Here is a 27,596-nt window from a genome sequence, read left to right on the forward strand (position 1 = left end):
TGAGAATCTGATCTGAAGTCAGTAAAAATAATATTCCCGTTGGAAGATGAAGTGTATCCAGGGCTATATTTTAAATAAAATTGCATTTATTTCATAAAGCACAAAATTATCAGAAATATTGAAGCCATAGTAGGTGGACCGTTTTATTACACTTCTGTAATTGATGTGTGGCTAAATCCTCCTGACCAACATAGATAATAACCAAGCTTTTCCAGAATGAGAAAACTTCCACTTTAAGAACAAACCAGTTATTCCTTATGGCCTCAAGTTTGTTAATAACTACATTAGAGCATGCCATGATATCAAACATTTTGTATCCTTGTTTGTTCTAACTGTAGTTAGTTAACAGAGAGATGTTTTGTTTTTAAAGTGGGACTAGAAGCTTTCATTCTCTGCCTCTCGTGCTTAGGAGAGGAGTTATAATGTCAGCCCAGGTCTTGGTCACATAGCATTAAATCAGACTACTATTTGGATGGAGTAACAAATTTAGAGCATCAAATATTAAAGGGTTAATTTACATTCACCATTCTGCTTGCCAGTCCATGTCTGTGATCCTGCTAGAGACAGTAACAATAGAGTCATTGTTGACTCATCTAGCCAAACAGTGATATTTTGGTCTAGGCTCCAGATCCCAGAGGTTTCCCCATGGGGGTGTTCTTTTTTCTCTTTTTTTCAAAAACAAACAAACAAATGTCCATTTGTTTGTCCAAAGCATTTTTGTTTTGTTTTGTTTCCCTGGGTGGGTAGAATTGCAGCCTAGGATTGTTAAAAATTTTCCTGCTTGATGATGTCACTTCCGGTCATGACATCACTTCCAGTGGGTCATGACAGATTCTCCTTCTAAAAAGTGGGTCCCGGTGCTAATGTATGAGAACCACTACAGTAAGAAGTGTATGAAAACATACTCAACAAACTGTTGAAAGGAAAGTACACGGAAACTTAATTGTATAAAAACACTGAGGATTTACAGGCCCCCCCATTTCAGGAGATCTCCATCAAGATCATCAACTATTGTATTGAAAACTTTAGCACACACTTTTTTGACTTCAATAGATCCAGATATTGTAAATCTAAATGTGGAAGATATATGTGTAAACTGTCCCTTGTGTAAATGCATATTGCTTTGGATAAGCAATTACTAGCTATTGGCATGTACTAGCCTAACCCCCCCCCCCCCAGCACACACTAGGATATCTCATCTGGACTCTGAGGAATGTAATTTCCATACATAGTATCGATTTACATGCACAGCTTCAGCTATCCATTCGCATACAGCAAAAAGAAAGGCTCTGCAACTTCCCAGTGCTGACTGAGCTGAATTACTTCTTGGGGGCTGACAAAACACATTCTGCAATATTGTAAGAGAGGATAGAGGCAGGTTGGAACTTATAGCAGTAGAGCACACACGTTGCAGAAGACCGTTGGTTCAATCCCCAGGTTGGGCTAAGAAGTATTCCCTGCATGAAACACTTGAGATTCACTGCCAGTCATTGTCTAATGGGTCTGAGCTAATGGTCTAAATTAATATGAGAAAAGTTCGTATGAATGTAGAACATCCTCCAGACTTTTCATATAGTTCGGTTCTTGAAAGGAGAAAATTCCTTGGTGCAATATTTAAAGGCAACCTGTCTGATTTTATAATCAAGGACATCTATATTACACATTTAAACCAAACGGAAACCAGTTTACCTGTCATGACATGGGCACACGCACATCCTTGGGAATTGTATTTTTTTCCTAGCCCCATCACATGATTGATTATTATTCTACCTTATTTAGAAGATGTCACCTGAAAAGCCCTAAAAATTTCTTTAAATCTGTAGCATAGACATGCTCCTGGTGCATAGTGTAGATACACCTGCAGCATGTTCAAAGAGACTGTTTCAGAGAAACTCAAGCGACAAACTTCTGCACTAAGAATTCTCTGAGTGTTTCTGCCGCTGAATCTGAGTAGTGTGTGGAAAGAATAAAAAAACAAACTGAGCTTATAGATTCCACTTTAGCTCATGATCCCAGCGGAGGCTACCTCTTTCAGAAAATTCCTTTTAACCCTGAGTCACTCATTTTGTAATGATTTATTTATAGTGTGAACAAAAGATGATGGTAAGAAGAGGCAAAACCAAGAGGAACCGTGTGCACCTCTGGCTTGTTTTCTGAACAAAATAGCGCTTAGGGAAATATTTCAGGTGGTGTTATAGGTAGGCATTCAAAAAGCATTTGACAGGTAGGGTGATCTGCTGGCCCTGTGATGCTATCAAGTCCTACACCGCAGCAGAGCTGCCCTTGTGGCAATCCTGTGCTCAAACAGCAGCAAAGTACAAAGCAGGAGTTAAGCTTTAGAAACAAAAGTCAATGCAGGGACCCTCACATCTATTCCACAGCAACTTTGGCAACCCCATCTCCACCTCCCAATTTTGATGTAACTTGCTGACAGTGGCCCCACACTAGTCAGGCACAGAAGATACCAGCCAATACACAGTGATGATGAAACACACCACCCAGTTCTCACACATGACACTCAGCATACCATCAGGCAGCCAGAAACAGCCTAGTGTATTTGCTCCTGAACATGGCACTGCAGGAAAAAAACTGCATGGAGAATCTAAAGGCTCCCCAGAGGAAGAGTAAAGTCCCACTGGCATGCCACAAATGCCACACAGACAGTGCTGGTCACATTGCTCATCAGTGTCTCTGAGTGGGAAATTATATTTTTGCATGGGGAAAAAGGAAGAAACCACATAGACAAGGAAGAATGCAACTGCAGTAGCAAGTTCACAGGAGGCAGCAAGGTCAGCTGCCTGGTAGTTCAGTGGGGAAGAACACTGCAAAGGGAAACTCTGTTGGCAATAGTAATCTTATAAAGGGCAGAGGCAGCCAAGTTAGAACCCAGGACCAGATAGGAGAAAAGAAAGGCCATGACAGGATATTGTCTCCAACCTGTTGCCACCACTGGTCTCTCATGCCACTACATATGCACACAGACACAGTCTCAGGCCTGGGTTTACCTGACCCAGAATTAGTCAGTTGGGAGAGTTTATAACTAAAAAGGCCAAAATACGGTGTATGGTTGTTTTGGGGTCATTGACTGAATAGTGGAGCATACAACCTCATTGGTTTAAATGCAAAATCCTGCCTCCCTTCAGGCCACTTCAGGGTCAGCTGCTGAGTGGTGAAAACAAGATCAATGGTGAGAGTGCATGGCAGCTGGGCCCAAAGATCGCCAAAGGGTAATGTGAGGATGCATCCCTATCTGGGAGCATCACCGGGGGCGACCCGAGCCCCATTGCCCCCTCCCTTGCAATGCCAGTGGGAATGTATTGTGACAGTGTGATGAAAGGCACAAATTTAGTTGGTTTCACAAAGGGATGAGATAATTTCGTGGAGGCTCTACAGGTTTCTTTTAACCATGATAGCTAAAAATGGAACTTCACAGTGCAATCCTATCCATGCATACATAAGCCCTATTAAATTCAGTGGGTCTTACTTCCTTGTGTCTATAGGATTGTAGCTTCAGTGTTTTGTAGTATACTTCTGAGTCCCAGATATTGGGAAGAAAATATATATCATCTTCCAAGGACATCCAGCAGATCACTATTGGAGTCAGATGCTGGAGCAGATGGACTTTAGGTGTGATTCAAGAAGGTAGGCCCTAGCCAACAGTGAACATGGTTGTCACTGTCAAAAGCACTTCTTTTATAAGTTCAGAAGTGAACGTTTCCCATTTCCAATTATATTTTTCCAATTTGAAATTTGCCAAAAGGATATGCAAATCACAGCATGGATAAAAGCAAATGACTTCATTAATTTCAAACAGCTTTTACAAGTGCTTTTCAGGATTTTGCTTCAATAGGCTTAACTTAAAAGGCCATTTTCACTATAAAATGCTGGGCTTCTTTATCAATTTCCAAGGGAGCTGGTAGAAAGCAAAACTTGAGAGCGAGTAAAATAATTATATTGGCTGCAATCCTGTGCACAGTTAGGCTGTGTGAATTCCGCCAGAGCCTATGGAATTTAAACAGCTCAGTTGCATACGGGATTGTTAAAGGGGCTGTTCTGCCCTGAACAATTCTGTCACAGTACAGCCATTTAAACTCCATGTGCAATTTCCTGCCCCAATCCAATTAATATTGCTTAAATAAGATTTTATAGGGATACACTGATTTTCATACAGAGGTGGTGGGTGGGAAGGTACCGAGAAAGAAAGAGAAATGGGAGGCCATTAGCTTCCAACTGTATCACCATTTATGAATTGATGGTCTAATAAGTCTTGTTGTCACCATGAGTTATTACCTAACCGCAGATGAATCTGTGTTTTCAGCACTGATAGATATATGTTTTATTCACAGAAGCTTGTCAGCAATTTTTTGTTAATTAGTAACAGCTGATAGAAATGCTTCACTGTTTCCTTAATTAAGCACATTTCCAACTTCCATCTCTTTAGGCAAAGGCTTAATGGAATTGATGACAAGCTAGCATATAGTACTGCTTTCATGTTCTCTACAGCAAGTTAATCAATAAAGATAAGGTAGATAATAATGAATGATTAGACAGACAGAAATCCTTATTATTAAGCTCATTTCCTCTCCCATAATTAACTTCATAAAAATTATAACTTGCAAAGGATATAAAGGAATCATGTAACATTGCCTATGGGCTTGTTTGGTAATCATGGTTATTTTAAAACATATCTTCTGGTGTTTTTGGTTAATCATGATTGTTTAAAACATATCTTCACATATTTCCGGGTAAATATTTTTTCATATGTATGATACAGTTCATTAAATACTCAGTTCATGATGTATTGTGGAATGTTACAGAAATTAATAATGATGACGGCATTGTGTTTCACAGTAAAAATTGCCATGTTTTTTTGCTGCTTTTTTTTTGGTCAAATGAAGCTTGAGTTTTATGACCAAATTACATTTATTGTGGCTGAAAAATTGCAAGCGCAGTAATGGCCATTACTGTCCATAACCACTTTTACAATTTCCATTAAGAACCTATTTATTTCCAGTGAAATATCCCCAACCCACTGAATAGAAAAAGAAATTAGTTACCATTTTTGGAATAATAGTGCTGAATGCCATTCATTAAAGTATCAGCAATCTCATTTTTTAATCCTCTGCTGCCCAGACACAGAGGAAGGCCCAGAGAAGATATGTTTTCTCTTACAGTATTCCAATTAGAAGGCAGCTTGTTATTGAAATGGAAAGAGTCTCCTGAATGGTAGCAGCGCGATAACTGAAGATTGTGTTAAATAGGCAGGCTTTCTGTCTTTATCAAGTTGAGTCACCAACAAAGGGTCTCGTTAAGGGAAGGAGTGGGCAGATCTGCCATGGACCTACACAGGACACATCCAATTACAGATTCCAGACATTTAATGTTAATGGGCCTCCGTTTGCATATCAGCCTTATTGATGGTATAAATTCAGCACTGAAATTCAGACTTTGAAATTATAAATTCAACAATGCTTTGCAGGCACAGGAACTTGCCCACTTGCAAGAACTTCCCTGTGAAGTGAAGGGTGCCAATTTTGGTGTGTATCGGAATGCACTTGAAGAGCCATCCCGTTCAGTAAAATTAGCAGGGCTGTCTTTTAGTGTGAGAGGCTCTGAGGGCCAAACTAGGCACTAGAGTCCATGAACATATTTCCTGTCTCTTTAACGGCCCAATCCTATGGTGACTTGGCACTCAGAGGAACAGCAGTGCCAAAATGGCTGCCTCTCTATCCTGTGGATGCCAAGATAACCGCCGGAGTCTCTTTGGGATAAGGGAGCATTTGCTTCCTTACCCTAGGTAGAATGCATCCAGTGGCAATGGGTCTCCTTGGATCTGTGCCCACTTTTGAGTGGGCACAGACTCAAGGAGGCCTGTGTTGGGGTTCCTGGCAAGGGAGGAGGGAGCACAGGATATGGTAGCAGACTCTGCCACCATCTCAGCCCCCTTCTGGGTCCAATTCTCCCCTTCCCCTGCCATGAAAAGCCACGCTGTTGGTTAAACTTACCACTGGCCACTTCCTGCATCATCCTCGTGGTGGTGAGGTCAAGCACCAGAGCTGCCTGTTCCCTGGGTGCTGCAAATGTGCTTTATGACACATTCGTGACACACAGAGCCGTGGCATGCCCTAAAAATCCTAAAAAACAACTGCATGGGGGAAGAATGGCAATGGAACCATTGGAGGAGGCCTTAATCCTTGTCTCTTGTGCCATTTGCCCAGTGTAAAACCCATCTTCCTCCAGCACTTCATACCTTACTAGGAAAAATTTATATATATATTTGTTTTCCTTAACAGGACATATTGGATGGGTCAATCTACATTGAGAAAATGACACGGGAGGAAAATGGAACCTTAATACTGTTGGAATAATACATACACACTCATACCCAGCACATAGTTTTAGAGTAATACAAAAGGAGATAAGAGATCCAGTTACAGATCTGCAAACTACAGATCTAGTTTGGCCTTTTGTACTGAAGTGCTTTTGACCCACAGTTCCAAGAGTGGGGGCTTCTCATTCCCTTCTAAAAGGCGAGAAACACACTGTGCACCAGGTGTTTCCGTTACTTGTTCCAAGGATACCCAGTTTAATAGAGGAGAATTGGAAGCTCTAGCCTATTTGGCTGTCCATGTTCTGTTAGAATGAATGAACAAGTTGTTCAGTCTAGCAACTAACTTGAACAAGTGTGGTAGCAACTTTAGAGCCTTTACTTCCCTGACATCCCAAGTGAAATGCTTTTATATATATGATAAAAGTATGATCCACATCAACAGATATTATAGATTTTTATCACCAAAGGTCACTATACTGAGGTTTGCTCCATAACTTGCCTGCACAACTTGTGACCCACCAAGCACGATGTAACCCACCAGTCATACAAGGTGGCCTGCCATGTGTTTCCATTGTTGATTCCCTACTACCATCCACGCTGGCCCTTGTTTTTCATAGTGTCAGTCTGCTTGCAAAAAACCTGAGGTTTGCTGTGACCTGATGGAATGCTATACAATCACTTGGATTGGTGAATCAAGTTTGGTGGGCTGCAAGATTTGCAGGCCTGTACTGTAACATACCATCTCAACGTAGTTTGCTAAAATGAGTTTCTTGGCCATTGTGGAAAACATGGGGAGTCCTGCTTCCCAACATTTCTGGTGACTCTTCAAAGAAGGGCACTCATGTGTGAAAAAGTCCAACATCAGTGATGGAATAGCTTCTCAGTGACTTTTGATGTGACATCACAACAGTGACATTCTACCCTGCCCTTTATTAGTGGCAACCAGTGAAGCAACTGGGGGAAGGGGAATGGTAACAGAATTACAATTGTTATTGTTATTGTTTTCAACTACAGATTACTATGGAGAAACAAGTTGGCAACATTCATGCATTTCCTCTAACATGTAGTTTGGGCCTCATTTGAGACCCTGTGGCGTTCATTGAGAAACTACTTTGTCACCACTGTTTTGCCCTTTCCTGCATTAGCACGCATGTTGGTAGTGCATTGGGAAGACAACCAGCTGCAGGTTCCACTGAAGAACATGAATGCAGTCATGTCATCTCTTGCTTAAAACACTTTTCTCCATGTTGTATAGGTTGGGCCTGAGAAGCAGCCTGAAAGACATGAGCTGCCATTACTGTATAACTATCAGGGCACTTTAGCATAGGCAGAAAAGCAAGCATTTGGAGGGTTCTGTTTAGGGATTGTGGATTTAGGTTGCAATCCTATCCATATTTACTTGGGAGTAAGTCCCATTGACTATAATGGGACTTTTGAGAATATATGCATAGGATTGGGCTCTTAGGCTCCACAAATTTATTGAAGGCAAAATATGTGTGATTGTGTACGAGAGAAGTGCTACAGAGACGGGAGCTCAGAAACAGGGAGAGTCTGGGACTGCTAAGGGATGCAGGATGGTCACAACAAGAAAAGTACACACAGAGCCTGGGTTTGGGAAGGACTATGCTCATGCGAAGGTTTATGATGGGATGCCATTTTATGTATTGATTCATATTAAAGACAGAAGCCTAAGCAGAATATGAATGGGTTCAGTAGAACACACTATGGGGTATTGGATCTTTCTTATACAATCATGCAGAGCACATACTGGATTTAACCGTCTGGGAATAGGTTTTGAGAACTTCTTTGTTAAAATATGTGCTAACTTAAAAAAGCAACCTCTTTGCTTGTTTAGGTCAGATGCTACGCACCAGATCTGTAATTATGCAAGCCCAGGGAGAAGGAAGGCCCTGCCCAGCTGAACTCACCCAGTACAAAAATTGTGCTGTAAAACCTTGCTACAGCTGGGTTCTTGGAGAATGGTCACCATGCAAAGTTGAGGTATCTATTCTGTGCTGGTTTGTCAAAAAGCCTGTTAGCATTGCTGGCTGAAAACTGAATCGTGTTGTGTTCCACAAAATGCAAAACTAGCAGACGGCATAATAGACCTTTGAAAAGTTACAGAGAATATTATTAAAATATTTGAAAATGAGGAAATTCGATTTGATAAATATATTGATAAATATATTTATAAATATATATATGATATAAAATATTTGAAAATGAGGAAATCAAGAAAAATTTATCATTGGTACATGTCACAAATGCAAAGAAGCATCTGATTAAAACCGAATTGTAACAGTAAAGATAAAAGAATGTACATTTCTAATAGCATTCAGATGAGTGTCATAAATCTTTTTACAAAGCAAACCTGGATCAAAGCATGATTTAATTTCAGAGAACACTGCCAGCAAGAAAATTGACTTGTGCGCTAAGAACACTGTTTTGGCTTTCTCTGTACATTGAAAGGCCTTGAAACAGTATAGTTTAAAGCTGTTGCATAAAGTGCTGAGTGTGACTTTTTTCCTTGGGGTGATTACTTCTTCTTCTTTTTTAATGGTCTGAAAATGTAAACACCTATGTGAATTGTGGAGCATCAAATACATATATTTTTGCTTTCTCAGCATCAGCACCCTGCATGCCCTTCTCTGTCTTCATGCTACGTTCTGGTTGTGTTGATGTTCCTGATACGTTTTCCACCTCTTCCCATTTATCTCTTAAGAGCATACTTCATCTTAAACATTCTGATCCATTATCTAGTTTTAGCATTAAACTCAACTGGATTTTCCATGCTGAGTAATCTTCCTGCTGGGCACGAAGCAGATGAATAGTTCTTAGCTTTTGTCTTGTCAAGCTAATTGGACCATACACCATACAAGGTGGAAAAATGGCAGAGAGCAAAATGTGGAATATGCTTCAGGGGCATGAATAAAATTGTTGCTATTTCTGGGAAATTGATAAAAACCCTTGAGGTATATCCTTGGTCCATGTAGCTTTGAATTGTCTACTCAGAATAATGGCAGCAACCCAGGGATTCAGCAAGGGGTTTTTCCCAGTGCTTCCTTGAGGTGCCAGAGAATGAACCTGGGACCTTTTGGTTGCAGACCAGGTGCTCGGCCCCTGAGCTATGGCCCTCCAACCAAAGGAGCTCTACATTCAGTCATATTCACATAGAAAGCATGGGGGAAGCTGTATTAACATAGAAAGCAAGGGTGCCCTACATCCTATGTCTGCTCACTGCTCACCTGCTGCTTCACCGGACACTCCAATCCTCTTTTTGGAGCAGCCACAACCCACCTCTTCCTTCAAGTGCTGCTACCTCAAGCAACCAATCCCAGCAGTGGAGCAGGAGAAGGCTGCCATGGTCTTGTTTTGATGGCTGTTCTGGAAGGGGATTGATTGAAACAGGACCATTCTGCTGCTGCATCCTTCTTCCCTACCTGGCTGCTTCTATGAAACATGCCATGAGGAGTATCCTGGATCTGGAGCTCTGGTTTCACATGCACCCCCTGGCCTGTTTGAAGAAGCAGTTGGATACAGAAGAAGAAGGTGGTGGTGAAGGAGGTAGGAGGGACAGGGCAGTCTAGGATCCATCTAGCCTGTTGTGAAGAAGTGGCTGTGCATGTACAGCAGTGGATACAGGCTGCGCATACTGATTCATGTGCACAAAAAAGGAGGATCAGAAATTGAAGAACTGCTTTGGGTGCCACAACCTTGGACTGGGCTCAGATCCTTCAGCAACAAATCAGCTACAAGCTTCACACGCAAATGCCAGCAGTGGGGAAGACCTCTTCTGCCTTCTTATTAATCTTGCATGACTACAGAAGAGGTGGACACAATCTGCCTGCTTTAGAGAGCGTTCTGGAGTGCTTCCAGGAGGAAGAATCTATACAAGTAGATTGAGCATTTATTATTAATATAGTGAGAGCTATTTTGGTACCACAAATGTCTACTATCTCTCTTAGGGTGGACAGTGTGGAGATGGAATCCAAGTAAGGAACTTGACATGTATGGTACATGATGGCTTTTTATCGGCAGCATCTAAAAAAGTGGAAAGTGCATTATGTGGAGAGCTTCCATCTAAAGATGGTGAACTGCAGCTTCCCTGTTCTGTGCCTTGCCCAGGTAACTTCTGTGGAGGACTTTTTGTGTCCTTGTCCTAAATATTCATGTTCTGCAAGGTAAAGATGCCACTAATCTGAGCCATTGCATTCGCAACCCAATCCTATGCATGTTAAATGTGAAGTAAATGTGCATAGGACTGCAGCCTTGCTATGTTTACAGTCCAGTCCGAGGCATGGTACTCAAAAGTAAGTCACACTGAGTTCAGTTTGACTTACTCCCTTGGAATACCAGCCTTTAGGTCAAAGTAAATCTTCTGGTTCTTGTGTATTACCCTTTTGTCATAGATATATGCACATTTATGGTGTACTATAAAACCTCCCAAATTAGAATGCTGTACTAAGAAAGACAATATAAATCCTGTTGTAGAGGATGAGAAAAGATAATAGGAATCTTAGAGCTAGAGGTCTGAAGTCTTTAAGAACTCCTTTACACATCCTAGAGCAGCGATTTTCAACCAGTGTTACATGGCACATTGGTGTGCCACGTATGCTCTGCAGGTGTTCCATAAGAGTTTTGGGGAGGGTCATTTTATTAGTAGGACCATTGGGGGATGTGAGCCCGCTGCCAGCAGTGTGGCCTTGTCAATTCTCAAAATACTGATGGTACGTCTTGATAATTTTTGCGCCTTGCCAGTGTGCCATGAAATGAAAAGGGTTGAAAATTGCTGTCCTAGAGCAATGTGGTCATTGCCATCTCCATGATTGCTCCCACACCTTTCTTGGAACATATTTCAGCTTTGTCGTGTTTTCACATATACAAATGATACCGCAATCAAGAGGAGGGGCTATGCTTTCATGTTATGTAACAGCATAGGGAACCGAACTACCTAGAAGACACTTTATGCTTTCCTTGAACAATGTGGGAGCAATCATGGAGGTAGGGGAACTATGTCACTTCAGATATTTGTAATCTAGCATCCCACAACTGCCATTGTCCTAGAGATCTGGCTAGTGTGGGGCAACATACGTGCCAATTAATTCAAGTAAGCCTCAAGCAAGCAAGACATGTTATATACTCTGCAGTAAAGGAGAAAATAAATGTAGTCTTACATGGGGGAAATGTCTTTCTGAAGCTACTCTGAAAAAGAAAAAAAAGGTTCTTGTTATGAGAATTTGCTATGCATATGTACTCCAAAGTAAGTTCCATTGATTTCAGTGGAACTTCCTCCTTAGTAAGTGCACATATACCGTGTTTCCCCGATAATAAGACCTATCCCGAAAATAAGCCCTCCCCTTACTGTGTAAGATTCCTCTAAAATAAGCCCTCCCCCGAAAATAAGCCCTATTGAGATTGCTACTGTAGTGAAGGTGATCCCCTGCGCTACACGCTACATTACGGTACCCTCTGTATGCACCGTCGTCCCCCCGGGTGAAACGCACGCCGCGCTCCGAGCTGCATCCAATCAGAGCTGCAGCAGTGAGCACGTCATCCTGTTCTTCCCCAGTGATTTGCTTGCTGGCGCCATTGAGAGCAGTGCCGCGGAGGAGAGCTGAGGCAGGACAACATAAAAACCCAGTATGTAAGCGGGAGTGAGGGGGCATGATGGAGGATAAAAGAAGAACTCAGGAGGCATGATCGAGGATAAAAGAAGAACTCAGGAGGCATGATGGAGGATAAAAGAAGAACTCAGGAGGCATGATCGAGGATAAAAGGGGCATGATGGAGGATAAAAGAAGAACTCAGGAGGCATGATGGAGGATAAAATAAGCACTCAGGGGGCATGATGGAGGATAAAAGAAGAACTCAGGGGGCATGATGGAGGATGAAAGAAGAACTCAGGGGGCATGATGGAGGATAAAATAAGCACTCAGGGGGCATGATGGAGGATAAAAGAAGAACTCAGGGGGCATGATGGAGGATAAAAGAAGAACTCAGGGGGCATGATGGAGGATAAAAGAAGAACTCAGGAGGCATGATCGAGGATAAAAGGGGCATGATGGAGGATAAAAGAAGAACTCAGGAGGCATGATGGAGGATAAAATAAGCACTCAGGGGGCATGATGGAGGATAAAAGAAGAACTCAGGGGGCATGATGGAGGATGAAAGAAGAACTCAGGGGGCATGATGGAGGATAAAATAAGCACTCAGGGGGCATGATGGAGGATAAAAGAAGAACTCAGGGGGCATGATGGAGGATAAAAGAAGAACTCAGGGGGCATGATTTGTTCACATTTACCTGTTTATTAAAATTGCTGTCAATGTTCATTAAAATAAGCCCTCCCCTGAAAATAAGCCTTCTGGTGTTTTTCTGTCCAAAAAAAATAATAAGACAGTGTCTTATTATCGGGGAAACACGGTAGTTGCAGCCTCAGTTGTTAAAAAGAGCTGTAAGATGCTGGTGTTGAAAGATAACGGACAACCAAACAAGACGTGCTGAATGTTAGGATCAAAATGCGACAATTCTCCACCCACTGGTTCTAAATTTGAACCTTTTGAGACAACACAGCTTTAGTTCGTTCTTTTCCCCCTTCTCCTTACATGCAGGTGATTGTCACTTGATAGAATGGTCCGAGTGGAGCCCTTGCGAATTAACATGTATAGATGGCAGGAGCTTTGAGACCACAGGCCGCCAGTCTCGGTCAAGAACATTTATAATTCAGTCCTTTGAAAACCAAGACAACTGCCCGGAACAAGAGGTGGAGACCCGGCCTTGCTCTGGTAGGGAACACTCTGTTTTTCTCTCACAGAAGAGTTCTCTTACACATTCCCTTGTGATACTGATGACTATTGACTTGTTTGGATTATAGGAGGAAAGTGCTATAATTACGTATGGAAAACAAGCCTTTGGCGAAATAATGAACGCACAGTGTGGTGCCAGCGTTCTGACGGGGTGAATGTCACAGGTAGATATGTCTGCAAATCAGCTGCATGCACTTAAGAAACATGCCAGATTAGGACTTGGGCTTGGGCATGGGGAGAAACCTTTCCTTTTGAATTCTGACACTGTTAGAGAGAAAAAGTAACTGCTGGTTCATGGTTCTCTTTGTTGGCAGTGTCCTAGAATCAACATTTTAGAGAACTCCACATTTATCTAATCCAGTCACCTGCCACAGGTATGGTCTCCCGCACCTCCACTACCACCACAGACTGAGATCAAGCTGAGTGAAACAAGAGCACACAGGGAGCAGGTGCACAGCAGAAACTCACCTGCAGAGCAAATGGCTCCAGCTGACTTCTGTACAAAACCCAGTCATGAATTTACCTGCCTGATTTCTAAATTTATAGAATGTGCATTAGCTAAGTACTACATAGAGACCAGGTTTCGCTTTTGCTTATTCCAAACAGGTTCTATCAGTGGCTGCTTGTCATGTCATTTAAAACTATATTACATACAATTTATTAATCCCAAAATAACTATATGTGCCGCCTGCTCACAGGGAAAAGGTGGACATTTAAGTTCTTTTTCAGGTCACAAGGCCAAAAAAGAGGACATGTCGTGGAAAAAGAGGATGTCTGGTCACCCTGGTCATGATGGCTGTCACTTCCTTGGTCAGAAGCAGTATACTGTACTACTAAACACCAGTTCCTAGGAAAGATGAATGGGAAAGGGCTTCCAAGCTCCCTAAAGGCATCTGCTTGACCTGTCTGGGACTTAAAATACTGGATTAGCTGAACTTTTAGTCTGATTCAGCAGCCTCTTAAATTGTCTAGCACCCCACAGACAGCTGGTTAGCACTTATTGCCAGCACTTCTCATTTGAGTCACACAGGAGCACGTGGCGAATCCCAGCAGGCTTGTAGCTGGGTTATGTTTATCTGAAGGCACTGTTTGTATAGACCAGTGCCACACATGGCTGCCACAATATTTTGCAGTGGCTTCAGAGAGGTGGCACTGCAGTGATATCACCAAGATCCTGCTTCTGAACTCAGAAGTAGAAGCTTCAGGGTGCTCATAATACTTGCCTAGTCTATGAAGTGAGTATTAACACCTCAAATTCTTTTCCACCTTGAATTTTAAACAAGCCAAAGAAGGTTTCCTCTCCAAACCCCCTTCCACCGAACCAGCCCACCCCAACCCCCCCCCCCCGGCACTTTTATCACTCACTGATCCCCCAACCCCTCCCCTTCTGATTCCAAAAGCACTCTAATAGCAGCAAGTCACAGGGAAAGGAAAGAGTTCTCTCTTCCCTCCTTTCTCTGCCTAGTCTCCCGCATCACAGCACATTAGGCTTCAAAGAATTGCAGTGGCTCATGGGAAAATGTAGTTTGTAATATCAGTAGCCCTGGGAAAACCTACATTTCCTGAGACTAGTCACAGCCTCGTGAACTGTGACAGTGAACCGATGCTAGAGAGAGAGGGGAGGGAGTGGAGACCTTCTGTCTCTTTCCCCACCAGCTGCCATTGTTACTAGTGCCAGTAAATGGGGCTGAAAGAAGAGACAAGTTTGAAGAATTGGATGGATGGGAGAAGGTTGGAGATTAATTCTATCCGAATTTTAGAAATAAGCAAAGCCATTTCCCAATCTTTGGAAAAAATAGCTTGTCTTATCACTGAGTCAGTCCAGTGCAAACTAGGGGAAAGGGAGAAGTGACCATCTCTAGTAGCAAGTGAAACATGGGTGTGCTCCATATGGCTGTACATATTGTAATATAATAATAATAAATAATAAAACTTTATTTTTATCCCGCCCTTCTCCCTAACGGGACCCAGGGCGGCTAACAACATATTAAAAACAACAGATTTTAAAAACATTAATACATAGAAAATAAAAACATTTAAAAACACATTACAGAGGCCATAAAAACAGTAGTCAGATTAAAAGACAGCATAAAAGAGCAAGTCACCGAGGAATCAAGCCTGTAAAAACTAAAAGATGTATAAAAATGTTAAGAAGGCCAGAAATCAGAAGGCTTGTTTAAACAACAATGTTTTCAGGCCTCGCCAAAAACTCTCAAGAGAGGGAGCCATTCTCAAATCAAGGGGAAGGGATTGATTGCAATTCTGCAATCAAGGGGAAGAATATGGTTGCACAATATTCTAATGTGGTTGTACATGATTGAGGACCGCATCTTTTTGCGCACAACCACAAGCAAGTTGTTGAAGGGCCATTGACAGGTTACTCTGCAGTGAACCAGAGCTTGCTTTCAGGTATACCCTCAGTAGCAAGCTGCAGCCAATTGCAACTCCCTGACAACTGCACCTGTCCTTTCAAACACATTTTTGTCACATTCACGCCTTACTTTGTTTAGGTGCATGCTTAAAAAAATAATAGCTACGCAACTAAAAATACACAGTATGTGAAGAAACCTCCCATCTGAGGCATCTGCTTTCAGTCTGCAAAATGAATGTTAAGTCTTCCCCACGGCAAGGTGTCTTGGGAATAATATGAATACACAGGGTTGTTTTTCTTTTTTCAAAGCCTACATTGCATCACAGCACAGTAACCTGCAGACATTCCTAACTCATTTCAAAATGTATCTTTGATTATTTTTCTCGACAATTGCTTTTGCAGGGGGTTGTTCTGTTCAGATGCAGCCAGCTAGGACCCGGCATTGCGATCCAGCCTGCAGAAAGCCCTTCTCGTTCTGCACTCAGGTAATCCAGATCGTGCAATTTACACAGTCAGAAGTAATACTTTTGACAGCTAATAAATTACCGTAGACTAGGAAAAAAAAAAAAACTCCACTGCATGGAGGTTGTAATTTGGTATGTCTAGGACACCACCTAGAGGCAGATCCCAGTTATTAAATTGAATATTTAGCTCGACAATTGGAAAAAGACTGCACGATGAAACAGACATGTGGGGAATTGTGACACACTCAGTGGAGTTTGATTCGTATGTACCATGCCTAGTTAACTGGGGTGGTTTTTTCTTTCCATCCTCTGGAATTTGTGACTCTGTCAGATAAGTTGAATTGTAAATATGGGAGCCAGGTCATGAACCCAGAGTGTTCTCTTCCCTATCTACTTACAGAAATGCCGCAAACATTTAAATCATATTATTGGCAGTCTGATGCTCCAGTCTTCTCTGGGGCTTATAGCAGCAGATCTCACAATCCGCCGCTGTAGCTCCCTGTTCGGCAGCATGAAAGCTGTGCTGTTGTTGTGTGGTGGGGCCACTGGCACAAACAGCCAGAGGCCCCACGTGCATGGCAGCAGCTCCTAGATGCCCTGCCAGAGCAGGTAAGGAGGTGGGGGGCACTTAGGGGGAATCATGGGCACAATAGGGTGCTGCATGTAATGGGCTGGCAGGGGATCAGATTAAGCTGTCTGTCTCTCTCCATTAGGAAACATAGCAAAGGCTGTCCTGTTGTCCCCTTGGAATGGCTTTGTTTCCCCTTTTGGCACAGTGCCCAATGACCATGAGATGCTAGGCATGTAGAAGCAAAGAGAGAGTAAATACAGATAGATTTCTGTTGTAGCACTTTTCTGTGAACCAGACAGATGAGAAATTAATGCACCCATTGCTTTTCCCTGCCTAATATGAATCAGAAGCCTTGATTCATATTTGTACATGATGACAACCCGGCCTAAGTCCGTGGGATAGGTTGGGTTTTAAATCTAAACAAATAAATTGGTTCACCTATGCAATGCCCACAAGCTCTTTTTTCTGAGCTTTCAGCAGAAATATCTTTTGTGATAAGTTTCCATGGAACAAACTGGTTTACAGATATTCTTGTTACCTAGAGCGGAGTCTGTGGTTGTGAAAGGGGCTACACAGAAATAATGAGATCAAATGGCTTCCTGGATTATTGCATGAAGATTCCAGGTTTAGAAGATAAGAAAGCTGATGTAAAGACGAACACTGCCAAACATAAGCCTGTCAACTCGAAAATGCATGACATTTTCAAAGGATGGTCAATTCAGCCTTTTAACCCAGGTAAAAAAAAAGAAGAAGATAAAATATGGTGATTTTTCAAAATTTTGTGAATGTAAAGTTCATGCTCGGTAGATTGTGTAGTCAGGAACCATATGGGAGACTATGCAAAGTGTTATTGGCAACATAATCAAATGAACCACATTAAACAGTAAATGTTTTGGCCAAACATCCTATTATAGAACGACTCGGATTTCTTTGCACATGGGGCATCTAATGGTGATTTCACAGATCTTATGTTTGTTAATGGTTGTTGCAAGCAATGAAAAAAAGGTCCAGTTTTCAGAATGATCCTTTCTACAATGATGATGGCTTGTGTGCAGCTCTAATTAATACTGCAGCTATCACTAACTGTTACTATGGGTCATAAATACAGTATATTGAACCCCATCCAGTGGACTGTGAATGCAGCAGAAGATGGCATGCCTGCTGCTTTGTTTATGGGGTCATCCTTTCTTCCAAAATGTTCTCCCAAGGGGAGAGGCACCCTGCATTTCAGTTATTCTTAAACCATGTCTGCCCAACGTTGCATATACGCAACAGGGATCAAATTTGTACACCTGTGTGCTTGGCAGAACTGGGTTAACATTAAAGAGCTTCAAAAACATTTATATAATTGTAGAGAAAGCAGATGTGGGTTTCTTTTTATTTTTACTCATACGGAGCATGAATTGAAACATCTGAAGCTGCAATATGCAGTCAATTGATCCATCTAATTCAATGGGATGACTACACTGATCAGCAGCTGCTGTTAAGGGTTTCAAATGGGGAACTTTCACAACCCTACCTAGAGGTGCTAGGGATCGAACCTGGGATCTTCGTGACCCCTATCCTGATTTCCAAGTCCAACCCTGAGGGGATGGAAGGACCAGCCCTGGACTCCATCCCAGGCTTCAACAGCAGGCTGCAGCCTCAATCTGCCAGGCCCCTAAGCCATGAACCCCAGAACTGGTGACCCAGAATCCAGCACATCCTGACCTAGAATGGGTTAGGGAGGTTGACTGACCCAGGCTTGGGATCTTATACCTCCTTAAGCCTGTACATCAGCACTGGCAATGGACCTGGAGGATGCAATTATGTACTGCAATGTATTGTAATGTTGGAAGAGTGCACAGCTCCAGTCCAGCAAACAGAGTCTGGAGAAGGGTAGTCTAGGCCTGGAAGTATTTAAGACCTCACTCCTCCTCTGACCCTTGTCAGAGCTACTTGCTCACTTGGAGCTCTCCAGGGTTCAGCAACCTCACCTCTCCTTGCATGCTCCCACTTGGAGGAGAGAACAGAACATTATGTGTGCACAGCTACTGAACTATCCCCACCTGCCTTCTGACAGGAATAAATCAGCATGAAAACTATGAATTCACATAATAATGGGTTACAAATGCAATAAAAAACGGGGTATTCAAAAATTGAAGGTGGCTCCTTGTCTGGTTGTCTGTTCTTTTTCAGGAAGGAAATAAATGCTTAATTTGTACTTGCAAGCAAAGCTTTTTTTTGGGGGGGGGGAGGAATATAATCAATCCAGATGACAGGTTCCTTATGGAGAGGGTGTTAGATTTTTCCCTCAAACCTCCCTAACATGACAAAAAATCTATATCTGAGCATTGACTGCCATACAGCAAGGTAAGCCCCACTTATTTTGAAGGAAAGAGTATGTCAGCCTTGCGCGTCATGCCTATTGTGTGTTTGTCCCACTCACTCACCAATTTCAGAGTGTGTATGAACAACTGCAGGCAGAAGGACATTTGTGCAAGCGAATGATGCCCTCTTCTCTCCACAGCAGTCCTTGAGTTCTCCCACCCCCAAGCGAGTTCCAAGGGTTTGGAAACCCTGAGGAATGAGGTATGCAGAGGGGGAATTCCCTCCAGCCGGACACAAGGAGAGCAGCTATTTCACAATCACTACATAATACTGAGATATTTCTGAGTACTTGCTTCCTTTCATTTGAACAGTTAAAGAACCACATACTGTATAATGAGCATGCCTATTCAGTTACTTACCAAATGATTTTGTTAGAACTATAAAACATTTGATATTTGCATTTTATCTCATTTATTTTTCTTCCCTTATATTTCAGATGGAAAACTGAAAATCTGGGTCTATGGTGTATCAGCAGGAGGGTTTCTCATTATAGTTTCTCTAATTTTTACATCATACCTTGTTTGGTAAGTCTTCTGTCTGCTTCCCCCCTTTTCTTTTCTTTTCTTTTCTTTTCCTTTCTTTTTTTAAACTGTCATGAGTTATAGATGCATTCACTTGGAAGTAGGACAGACTGATTCAAATGAAGGCAATTTAAATCAAGATAATATCTCACAAGCATAAAATTCCAAGGTCAGTTTGTTTTCTGCCGGATGTAACTGGGAAACACCTTGGCAGTTGGAACAATTTTAGGGCCGAATTCTATCCAGCTTTCCAGCACTGATACAGCCAGGCCAAGGGGGCATGCGCTGCATCCTGCAGTGGGGCAGGGGGAACAACAGCCAGGGAGACCTCCTCAAGATAAGGATACAGTTGTTTCCTTACTTTGGGGTGGCATTGCAGCTGGATCAGTACTGGGAAGTTGGATAGGACTGGGCCCTTAATTTCTTTCATGTTAATTTTAGGGGCTCAGAAGCCTTCCTGCCCCCCTTAGTGTAGGTGTCAAGTGTGTTATTTACTTTTCTTCAGGCTAAACCTACAGAAGTAGTAAGCCTGTATAAAAATGAATTGTGCGTGCAGCTAGAGCAGGGGTCTCCAAACCCCAGCCTGGGAGCCAGGCGTGGCCCACAGTGAGTCTCTATCTGGCTCACAGCCAGCCTCTTGTCCCCAGAAAGCCTCTGGCCCACTCGACTGAATATGACCAGAACTGTGCTCTGATTGTGTCCTGAGGGCCAGAAAGGCTGACTGAATGACCCACTCATTTATTTATTCATTCATCTAAGTTCCATCTCTAATTTATTTATTTAAATTTTATATAAAATTTAAAAATTTTTCCGGCCCTCAGCACTGCGCCAGATTTTTCATGCAGCCCTCTGGCAAAAACGTTTGGAGACCCCTGAACTAGAGCTTTGAGACAAATCAGTTTTTAAATTTGGCAGTGGTTTGTCTCTTCAGTGGTGGCAGCTGTTGCAGTGACAATTGGGAAATAAGTTTGTGAAAAATGGGTAATGTTTGGAATGTATTGGAATTATAAAACTGAACCACACTAATTGTTCTTACTGTAATAAGAGTAGTTTTCTTTTAAAAAAAAAACTTGAATTTGAATATTTTTAATAAGCATTTTTAAATATTTTTAATAAGCATTTTTTAAAAATGTAAAAGTACTTTAATTGCAAGCATGTTTTCCCAATGCGCATACGTATCAATTCTTTGAATTGTAGCCATAACATTGATAATCTCCCACAATGATATGGAATGAAAGAGTAGGCCAAACATTACATTTGTCACTCAGGACAGTTTTCTGAAATCAAAATGCAAGACATACTTGAAGAACTGTGGAATCATCAGTTTTTATATACTCAAACTGTATGAGAAAATAACTAATAATAATTTCAATTCAGATTTGTTGTCAGCCAGGGCCTGATCCAGCCAAAGGAGAGTCATTTTAAGCCTCATTAGTATTAGAGGGTGAGATTTACATATGTGCTTAATGTACTTCTTGCTGAAATCAATTGACTCTCAAAGTGTTTTGCTCTGGACTGATGGTGTCCAAAGTGAGTTTCAATTTACTAGAGAGATGCTTTGTTTCCTTTTAGCAAACAACCAAAACAGCAACAACCTGCTCCTCCACAGCAAAAATGTCTGACCTTAGCCTACGATGGAGATGCTGACATGTAACATGGGGAAAACAATCCCCATGTAGACATCGACTGCCTTAACTGCTTTCCCTTTTGTAATGCTCAAACTGCACTTTTGTTTCTTTGGAAGACTCTCACTACTTCCACTAAAACTGGGCAGAAAACAAAGATGCCTTTGGATTTATCTAAACATGGCATTAAAGGACTTTCTTTATCCAGAGACACTTTTCCTAAGCGGGGACCTCAGAAGTGCATCTCTTCCTGTTTGACAATGGGGGATAAGGACAAGCAAGTAATTCTACAGACTCCGACTGATTTTTACCTTTCAAAGCATGACAATCCTGTGGAAATAAAAGGTGATGTTTACTGTAAAAGACAAGTTGGACACTGCATAATTATGCACTATGTTAGTGCAAGCTTCTTTATTTTCCACCTCTTTCAACAATGAGTTTTCTAGTGTTGACATGTTGCATTACATTTGGGACTGTAAAGCTGGTTCATGTATTTTTTCCGAAATACATCAGAGGAATGTCAGAATGTCCAGAATTCCCTTGGTTTTTAAAGATAATGTGTCTTGTAGATGGGAAAACAATCTGATTTCCCTTCCATCAGAAGAGCAGGATAAGAAGTGTTACCATGATCTTGCAGCCCAAAGTTTGGATGGCTTGCTGGCCATGTGGCTTTAAAAAAAAAAAAAAAAAGATAGACAAATGTTTTGAAGACTTAGGGAGATGACAAGAGTGCTCGAAGATGTATTTTAAATTAGTATTAAGCCATTTAGATACTTTTTAAATCATTGAAAACTGTAATTCAGTTTATTTAGTATGAATTCTGCTTTTGTAATTTAAATTTTCTTATCTTGAAAATTTGTAAATTCTTTTTTTTAAAGTTTATTCTCTGATCTTATTTATTATACATCTCTCTCTCTCACACACACAAGCCCTGTTTGTAGAAGGTCTTGCTTTTTAAAAAAGTTTCCAAGTCTACATTCTGAACATCTTGAAGAAGATAAGTGTTTGTAATAGTATGTGTTGCAAGTAAGAAAGTGCCATCTTGTGGTATTGACATTTATTTATACGCAAATAAAGTGCTAAAGAGTGTGGGAATAGTGTTACCTATTCCGTTAGTGTTACCTATTCCATTAGCATTACATAATAGCGTTAAAAGAGATACATTGCAATCTCTGCCTATCCAAGACACTCCTCTTGGTCCAACAAGATATGCATCTCATGACCACCTAATCACACCATAACTGAGTGATCAGAATGGATTCAGGAATAATTATTTATTACAACCACATTTGATAAGTCTTCACACACTTCAGGTTGAAGATGTCCATTAGAAGTATATTATTATGAATGAAAACCTTCCTCTGGATGCCTCCAAAGTAGCTATATGCATCTTTCTCTTGTAGTAAGTATTCCTACCATAAAAATATAAAGTGCTGGAACAAAATATCAGCAATTATTATGTCCTCTAAAAATAGTTCCGCTAGCCAACTGAAATGCCTTTGAGCAAAGAAAAAAGTCTGAATTTCTTACCTGAAGGCCAGAAGACTGGAAGTGAGAGGTGATGTGAAGCTGTTCTGTTTTTCCCTGTTGCATAAACCTGCTTAACACTAGGTTGATGGGAGTGTGGAGTTTGCCACTTGTAACTATTCCCACTGAGTAGCCATGGAGGCAATTTCTCCGTGACCCATAATGACAAATTCCACAACTGTACTCACCTTGGTTCTCATTTCCCCTTTGAGGCCTTCTAGTTCATGCAGCCAGACAGCCCTGACATGACGTAGGACGAAATTTGTTGTCATAACTCAATCCGCAAAGATAGTAAAGAATTTCTTCCGGCCTACAACAGACTTGTGGGAAGACTATTATCATTAGCCAAATTGACACATTTGTTATTCTTGAAGAAAAGAAAGATTGGCCCATTTACTGTTAACACAAGCATTGTTAAATATTTAATAGAGTTCTACAAGACTGATGTTAATTCCTCCAGTACATAATTTTATTTCCATATGTGAGTGAAAGAACAGATTATTTCAAAACTAATTCCATTCTATTTTAAACTGCAAAGGCAGTCTATCAGATATTCAGAACCTGACCTACTGGGTATATTAAAGCAGTTGCCCATCAGAACAGATTAAACTTCAGCTTAGTATGAACTATTTTTGTTTCAAAGCAGTTTGGCTACCGCCCTAATCCCTTTGAAGACAGTCCTTAGGAGAAGTTGAGTTTGACTTTCTTAGCCCTTTTCAACTGGAATAATCACTATATACTCACTCCAATTCCAATCCCTCAGATGTGTCTGATTTCTATATTAGGCTGAGTCCACACAGGAAGCAGCATGAGGTGGGCAAATAGACTGTGCAATTTCACATGCAACGAGGGATGTTGCATGCCCCTTGCACAAGAACCAGCTCCATGCAAGTTGGAAACCTTCAGGAAGAAAGATTTGAGCCCAGCCCTTTGCCTGCTGTGCTGGTTTGGTTACAGGTCCAGCCTATTTATACACAGATTTTTATACACGGATTTGACTCAACACGAATGGCCCCTGCAAATGAGAAGGAATGTGCTGATCCCTGAAGAAGGGGAAAATGCATCCCTTTAAAATCAATTAAAAAAACTGAACAGTCCTTGAACAACAGCCTCCTTAATAAAAGAGGGGGGGGCAGCTGGCTGACAATCCATCAATCCTTCTCTCTTCAGCGAACCCCTCGCTTCCCCCTAAGCACATGAAAGAAAGGTGATCCCTTTGCATTGGTTAAGGGATGGGCTGAGTGAAGCGCCTTTGTAAGCTCTTGGAGGATGACTGATTGATGGATTTTCTTAATGACTCTTATCTTACATCACAAAGGTCAGCAAGGCTGTTTTTAAATCACCGGAGCAAAGAAACTTTGTTAAATTGATTTGCTATAGTGCGTTTTTCGCCATCCATGTGAGTGCTTGGAACCCACACAAATAATGAGGCTCAACCTGTATTTACAAGGGGTTTAAACACAAGGAAGCATCCAGAAATCAGAACGTCCATCTTCAGTCTGAAGTGATATGGTCCACTCACCTCATTCTGAGGCATATGTAAACCATGCTTGAGAACTAATAGAGACAATATATTTATCTCAGAATTTCTTCTCACGTGATGTTTCTGATCATTTATAAGGATTGCCGTGTACAGTCTTGTGTTGTACACCTCAGCAAGCCCACATCATGGATTCTGCGACGGCTTATACCACTTGAGTTTTATTGTGGCATTGTGATCATTTGCCTTCTGATCACATGGGTTTTTGTCTAGTGGCTAAGGGCACAATCCTAACCCACTTTCCAGCACCGACATAAGGGCAACGCAGCTCCTAGGTAAGGGAACAAGCATTCCGTTACTTTGAGGAGACCTCCATGAGTACCCCGCAACTGCAGGATGCAGTACACATCCCATTGGCACAGCTATGCCAGTGCTGGAAAGTGGGTTGGGATTTGGGCATAAGACTTGCAAGGACTATCTAGGATTTCAGTTCTCTATGTATGTCTCAGAATACTGACATCCTTATGTCGGCTGGGCAATAGCAATAATGCTGTTTTGGAAAAGGGCAGAGACTAAGGAAGAGTGTAAAGAACTTCTTCGAAACAAAGAAATGTGTCATGGGCTGTCTGAAAGAAAAGAGGATGAAAACCCATCTGAATCCTTTTCTTTTATCACAACAAAGATGTATTTTTACGAATGAAGAACATATGTGGCCATGATCCACCTCAGTTACCACCTCTGCTCAGTTATCTATGGTAGGTGTAACTTATGCATTAGTTCTGAGTCTAGTGGTCATGCATTTCCATCTCCCACTCCTGCAGCTCCTTTCATGCACACAGCCATTTCCCCCTCTCAGAGGGATGACAAATAGAGAATGAGTGTGTTATAGTTATTATCAATGCAACTCACAACTCTTGCTTAACTTATCTAGATATTTAATACCTACAGTTTCAGTCAAAGGTATTATACTCTCATTTAAGAATTGAAACAACCTCGGTTTCTTGAATCATTAATGTTCAAAGAAGAAATTGCTAAAAGCAAATTCTTCTACCCTGATAAATACACTTATTTGTGCTGGTTAATACACACAATTATGCGAATGCAAAATTGACTTGGGAGGGGGAAATGTATGGGATGACTATCCATTTGGAAAAAACTATTTGCATGGAATAGAAAACAAAAAAAATCAGTGTACTGTTTTCTCATGGTAAGAAGAACAACTAACTTCACACAAAGGGTTGGTACAATTGTTATGTTTTCTGAATTTAATACAATGGCAAAACTCCTATTTATTCCTGTGGCATTACAATGAAAGAAATGAGGGGTTTCAGTAATTTTTTTTAAGTGTGTTTACAAGAAAGACATTTCATTTTCAATGGAGCAAAAGGGAACCATGTAGGTAGTGAATCTCATTTCTGAATTCTCCTCTATGTTTATTTAAAAAAGAAAGAAAATGAGCATGGTTGGTTAAGAATTGGGTTGGAGTCTTTCTTGCTAATATGCATTTAACACTGACATAAAATCACCCAGGGCTGAGGTGTCATCCATATGCTGATGACACCTAATTCTATTTCTCTTTTTCATCAAACTGAGGTAAAGTACTGAACCAGTGAGAAACCAATGCTGGGTTGGAGGAGAACCAATGAACTAAAGCTAAATCCAGATAAGATGGTGTATTCTGGGGCTACTTGAGACTGCTGTAGTCTATGGTTGGTGCATTCTATGGCTAGAATACATAGCTAGCTACTGTTGGTGTATTCTATTCAGGATGGATTTGGGAAGTAATCACTATTACAACCACGTTCAATAAGTCCCCACACACTTCAGGCTGAAGATGTTGTCCATTAAAAGTACATCACTATGAAGTTGATATTGCTGCAGTCCTTTCTTGACAGAGAAAGCCTGGCATACATCCTATCTAATAATAATAATACAGGTATTTCTATACCGCCTTTCTTGGTCCTCAGATTTTTCCTCGGACTTTATTCAAGGCGGTTTACAAAGGCAGGCTAATTAAATCCCAGTAGGGATTTTTACAATTTGAAAGAAGGTTATATCTTTCAAGAAACCACAACATTCAGATGTTTCTTTCTGATCTGGTCGCAACATTCTGGCCTCCATCCTCCCACGCTCAGAGCAGGACAATATCTACAATATTGCAATGTAATTCATACATACATACATACATACATATAGTTTCAACCCAATCCTACCTAAATCCCTGCACAGTGATGCAGTGGCACCGGCCTGGCTACCACTGTATCCCATGGGGGATTTCTGGCTGCTGGAGGTCTCCTCAAAGTAAGGGAATATTTGTACCCTTGCCTTAGGGCAAGCCCCAGCAGCAGCTATGGGACAACTTGGACCTGCAGTAACTCGATTGCTTGCACAAGTCTGCATTGCTCCGTGATGTCGGATCAGATTCGGGAAGGGGTAGAAATTCAGCATGCACCACTGCCTCGAAACCTACTTCCTCCCAGGCCTATATACAACAATTCTATAAAGCAAGTATTATTATCTCCATATCGCAACTGAAGGCTCAGAGGGAGTAGCTTGCCTGTGGCCACCCAGTGAGAATGCATAGCAGAGGTGAGAGCTGAAGTGGGGAAGTCCTGGTTCACTGGTCAGTCTTCTAACCACAATGCTACACCAGTTCTCTCTCTCTCTCTCTCTCTCTCTCTCTCTCTCTCTCTGCACACTTTTGAAGACAGTTTGGAAACTGCAGTTCATGCAAAATACAATTACATACTAACTGGAGATAGATGCATGAAGCATGCATCTAACCGCTTTGTGAACTTTTAGTTGAAAAGCGGTATATAAATACGGTTAATAATAACAACAACAACAACAACAACATATCTTACCAGTCTTTAAAAAAACAGCATTGGCTTCCATTCTGTTTCTAGGCCTAATTAAAAGTACTGGTTTTAATGTTTAATGGCTTGTAACTGATGTACCTTCTGCCACATTAACCTGGCCATCTTTCTAAACTTTTCTTTGAGAACTCTCACCTTCAGAAGTGTGGTGGATGGTGACCTCAGATAGGACCATTTCACGTGCTTTTGGGGGAGTATGTTCTCCCAAGTAGGGATTGCCTGGTACCCACTCTGATCTCTTTTCAGTCCCAGGTCAAGAGTTTTTAATTTGCTCAGAATGCTTAGGTCTTTTCCAGGTATGTGTATTGAGTGACACTGGTTTAAGTTTATGCTGCTCTGCTGTTTTGATAACCTTTTGTTGTCATTTCATTTTTAAACATGCTTGTAAGATGTTCTGAGAGTTGAAGAAGTGTTCAAAACAATAAGAACCATTCATTAAATCAATTCCATGCACATTTATTACATGTTAATTAGTTTTTGGCTCATTCCAAAGTGAGTAATAGAGGTTTTTCAACATTTTTATTTTTTGCAGACTTTTTCCCCCCCAGGGAAAAAGTGGTGTTATGTGGTTTTATTCAAAGCGTGAATTTTTATAAATTATAATTATAATAGCTTTAAAAGTGTACCAGGTAGGTGGTATAGTTTCAGCAGATGCA

The 27,596-nt window shown here is 41.3% G+C and overlaps 1 protein-coding gene across 1 annotated transcript in view; it reads left to right on the top strand.

Moving 5' to 3' along the window:
* THSD7B (thrombospondin type 1 domain containing 7B) overlaps window positions 1-21,086 on the top strand; it is a 432,240-nt gene extending 411,154 nt beyond the window's left edge. Inside the window, exons 20-27 of the mRNA XM_066635516.1 lie at window positions 8,187-8,332; window positions 10,297-10,456; window positions 12,941-13,114; window positions 13,204-13,299; window positions 15,909-15,991; window positions 17,084-17,276; window positions 19,348-19,435; window positions 21,005-21,086. Of these exons, the coding sequence (XP_066491613.1) occupies window positions 8,187-8,332; window positions 10,297-10,456; window positions 12,941-13,114; window positions 13,204-13,299; window positions 15,909-15,991; window positions 17,084-17,276; window positions 19,348-19,435; window positions 21,005-21,086 (1,022 nt within the window). The remainder of the gene's footprint in view (window positions 1-8,186; window positions 8,333-10,296; window positions 10,457-12,940; window positions 13,115-13,203; window positions 13,300-15,908; window positions 15,992-17,083; window positions 17,277-19,347; window positions 19,436-21,004) is intronic.
* Window positions 21,087-27,596: the final 6,510 nt, after the last annotated feature.

The sequence above is a fragment of the Tiliqua scincoides genome, chromosome 1 (genome assembly GCF_035046505.1).
Source record: "Tiliqua scincoides isolate rTilSci1 chromosome 1, rTilSci1.hap2, whole genome shotgun sequence".
NCBI lineage: Eukaryota > Metazoa > Chordata > Lepidosauria > Squamata > Scincidae > Tiliqua > Tiliqua scincoides.